We start from the raw sequence: 4,090 nt of genomic DNA on the forward strand, positions 1-4,090 counted from the left end.
TGTTCTGTCGCTTGAAGAGTGGGGTCAGCTGACTGCAGCAGCAGCGCCAAATGCTGCTGCTGCTGCACCTGTGGCTGCAGCACCTGCTGCTGTTCTGTCACTTGAAGAGTGGGGTCAGCTGACCGCTACAGGAGATCCTGCTGCTGCTGCTGCACCTGCTGCTGCACCTGCTGCTGCACCTGCTGCTGCAGCACCTATTACTGTTCTGTCGCTTGAAAGTTGGAGTCAGCTTACAGCAGCAGCACCAAATGCTGCTGCTGCACCTGCTGCTGCACCTGCTGCTCTGCCTGCTAGTATTGGGTCTGTACAAGTTTTGGATCAGCAGCAGCAGCAGCAGCAGCAGCAACAACAGCAGCAGGTTCTGCTGCTAACAGAAACAGCAGATCTTTCTGCTGCTCATTCTGCTGCAGCGCCTACTATGCTGTCTATTCAAGGTTTGGGAGGTCATCAGGAGGTGCTGACGCTGACAGCAGCAGCAGATCCTGCTGCTGTAGCTGCTGCATCTGCAACGCCTATTACCCTATCGGTTCAGGGTCTGGATCAGCAGCAGCAGCAGCAGCAGCAGCAGCAGTTTCTGCTGGTACCAGCAGCGGCAGATTCTGCTTCTACTGTAACTGCTGCTGCACTGCCTTCTGTTATTTCGATTCAAGATTTTACTCGGCAGCTGCAGCTGCAGCAGCAGCAGCAGCAGCAGCAGCAGCAGCAGCTTGTGGTTTTGACCACAGCAGCAGATCCTGCTGTTGCTGGGCCTGCTGCTGCAGCACCGTCTGTTGTGCCGATTCAAAGTCTTGGTCAGCTGACAGCAGCAGCAACTCCTGTTGCTGCTGCTGCTGCTGCTGCTGCACCTGGTGTACCGGTTGCCTTTCCGAAGCAACCCGTTGTGTACTTAGGAACAGCAGACCTCTCTGCTGCAACTGCTGCTGCTCCTACTGCTGCTGCTGCTCCTGCTGCTGCTGCTGCTGCAGAATATACAGTGTCTACAGGATCTCAGGGGTTGGGCGCCTTTCCGGTGTTGGTGCAGCAAGGAGAGACTAGCGCTGCTGCAGCAGGCGTATTAGGGGGAGAGCTCTCAGCAGCAACAGCAGCAGCAGCAGCAGCAGCAACAACAACAACTCCAGCAGGAGAAGCAGCAGCAGCAGCAGGTGTACAAGGAGATGCTTTACCTCTGGGAAGCTTTCACGTGTGGCTTCCTGTCGAGGAGCAGCAGCTGCAGTTGCGAGTAGAGGAGACGAGAATTACTTTTGAACCAACAACTACAGCAGCAGCAGCAGCAGCAGCAGCAGCAGCAGCAGCAAGCAGCAGCAGCGTAGTGGAAGAGCTGCCGCAGCTGCCGATAGACGATGTAGAGGCCTTCTTTCAGAGTATTGAAGGGCCTGCAGCAAAGGTACCCCGTATGTCTCTGAGTGAAGCAGAACCGCATGCAGCAGCAGCAGCAGCAGCAGCAGCAGCATCGGCAGCAGCAGCACCATCAGCACAAGCATCACCAGCACCAGTAGCTGCAGCAGGACAAACACCAGAAGCAGCAGCAGCAGCAGCAGCAGCAGCAGCAGCAGCAGCATCAAGGACTGCAGCGGGGAGTGTAGCTAGCAGCAGCCAAACAAGTGCTTCACTTATGCAGATGTTTGCGATCGAAGAGCAGCTAGAGACACACGAGAAAGTAAAACAGTGGTTAGCTACAACAGGCCTAGGTGCTTTTCGTTTAGAGTCACGGAGCAGCACTTCCGGTAAACAGCAGCAGCAGCAGCAGCACCAGCAGCAACAGCAGCAGCAGCAGCAGCAGCAGCAGCAACAGCAACAGCAGCAGCAGCAGCAGCAGCAGCAGCAGCAACAGGAACAGGAACAGCAGCAGCAGCAACAGCAGCAGCAGAAAGATGATAGTGATGATGATGTGCTTGTTGACGATGGAGAAGAAGCAAAAACAGAACAAGTGAGGAGGCCTCTGCGACAGCAGCAGCAGCAGAAGCTGCTGCTGCTGCTGCTGCTGCTGCTGCTGATCCTACCCTAGCTGTTCCTTTTGTTTTCGGTATTTCCGCAGAATGTGTAGCACCAGCAGCAGCAGCAGCAGTAGCAGCAGCAGCAACAGCAACAACTGTTGCTGCTGCTGCAGCTCTTCCTGGTGCTTGTGATTTTCAGTGTTTCTGCAGCATGTGAGGCAGCAGCAGCAGCATCAGCATCAGCTGCTGCTGCTGCTGCTGTTGTGTGATATTGTAAGAAATGAAGATGCTCGTTTGTGTATAGACTATATACAAATATATATATATATGTGTATGTGTGTGTGTGTGTGTGTGTGTTGCTGCAGCAGCAAGCGCTGTCTCAGCTTCATTGTGCTGCTGCTAGCCTGGGCAGCAGTTCGAGGTTAGTATTTACACCTGCGGTGTCTGAGTGCGGTGCTTTATGTAAATATTATGAAGGTCATCCTTTCTATCGCATCCCTATATGCAAAGAAGAAGAGATAATAGCAGCAGGGCCTCTTGATGTGTCGATGTTTCTAGGGTATGTTGAAGGCATTCCGGGGGGTATAGTAACCCGATTAGAACCTTTAAGAGTTATACTTCTTAAGAAAGAGCTGCATGCACCAGACATTGAAAAGCTAGTGTTGCAGGGGCAGCAGCTAACAAGCTATGCTAGTAGATATTTAAAGCAAAGTTTTACAGTACCTTTCATAGGAAGAGCTATAGATCCTTTATCAAGAAGATTCTTAACAGCAGATTATCTGTGGTGTATAGGCAGGTTATTAGGACATCATATTCAAGCTGAAAGCTGGTGGGCTTATTTATTTACAGGTTTAGCGAACATCCCTTCAATATCAGCAGAGATTTATCGTTATCGCAACCAGCCGTCAAACCCTTTTGTTGAGAGGCTACAAGCTGCCTTAAGTTTATATAAAAGAGGCATCAGACCCCCTGCTAAAGAGGTTGTTGAGATCAAACAAAAGATATTCACCCTCCCTTGTGCTAATAAAGAATATAGAAGACCCTCTTGGAACCCCTGGAGAGCAGATGACTGGGCGTACACTCGGCAATACTCAGCCTCTCCTTCTTAGCGAGCATTCTCTTAATAAATATATATATATATATATATATATATATATATATATTATATATAGATGTATATAGATATATATAGATATATATAGATATATATAGATATATAGAGGTATATATGTATAGATGTATAGATGCATATATGTGTATGTGTGAATAGATGTATATATATTAAGTATGTAGATATATATATATATAGGTGTATATAGATATATATATATATATATGTATATATATGTAGTTAAAAGCATATATATATATATATATACAAAGATAGAAATATATAATATATATATATATAAATGCAACGTCTTTGTCTTGTTCAAGTGGGGGACGAAGAAAGGCAATAAAGCCGCAGTCTTCAAGAAGAAGAATAAAAAATTATACAAAACTTTGACTTTTCTCAGGAAGAGGGATGCTAACCAACTGCAGCAGCAGCAGTAATAATAGCAGCAGCAACAGCAGCAACAGCAGCAACAGCAGCAATAGCAGCAGCAGCAGCAGCAGCAGCAGCAGCAACAGCAGCAGCAGCAGCAATAGCAGCAGCAGCAACAGCAGCAGCAGCAGCAATAGCAGCAGCAATAGCAGCAATAGCAGCGGCAGCAGCAGCAGCAGCAGCAGCAGCAACAGCAGCAGCAGGTATGTGTCTTAACGAAAGGTTTGTAGCAGCAGAAAGGAGGTTTGCATGCAGTGCAAATAAATGAAGAAGAAGAAGTTTAAAAATATTATTTTCTTACACAACACAAAACATATTTAATGCTCCCCTGGCCGTTTATGCGCATAAAATATATATATATATATATATGTTTATATGATATATATATATATGTTTATATGATATATATATATATATATATGTTTATATGATATATATATATATATGTACGTATTATCTACATATATATATATACGTGCATATATATATATATGCATATATACCACTATATGTATATACGTGCATGATTATATATATATATATATATGTTTATATATATATATATATATATATATATATATATATATATATATATATATATATATATATA

At 45.6% G+C, this 4,090-nt stretch overlaps 1 protein-coding gene across 1 annotated transcript; it reads left to right on the forward strand.

Annotated features, from left to right (window-relative positions):
- On the forward strand, window positions 1–3,696 carry EAH_00063360 (hypothetical protein, conserved; the record flags this gene model as incomplete). Its single annotated transcript, XM_013396824.1, has 3 exons — window positions 1–1,927; window positions 2,300–2,627; window positions 3,452–3,696. Coding segments are annotated over 3 exons (2,500 nt in total), but the record flags the coding sequence as incomplete, so codon positions are not given.
- Between the last annotated feature and the right edge of the window lie 394 nt (window positions 3,697–4,090).

This window comes from Eimeria acervulina, genomic scaffold, assembly GCF_000499425.1.
Source record: "Eimeria acervulina Houghton genomic scaffold, Eah_scaff1817, whole genome shotgun sequence".
NCBI lineage: Eukaryota > Apicomplexa > Conoidasida > Eucoccidiorida > Eimeriidae > Eimeria > Eimeria acervulina.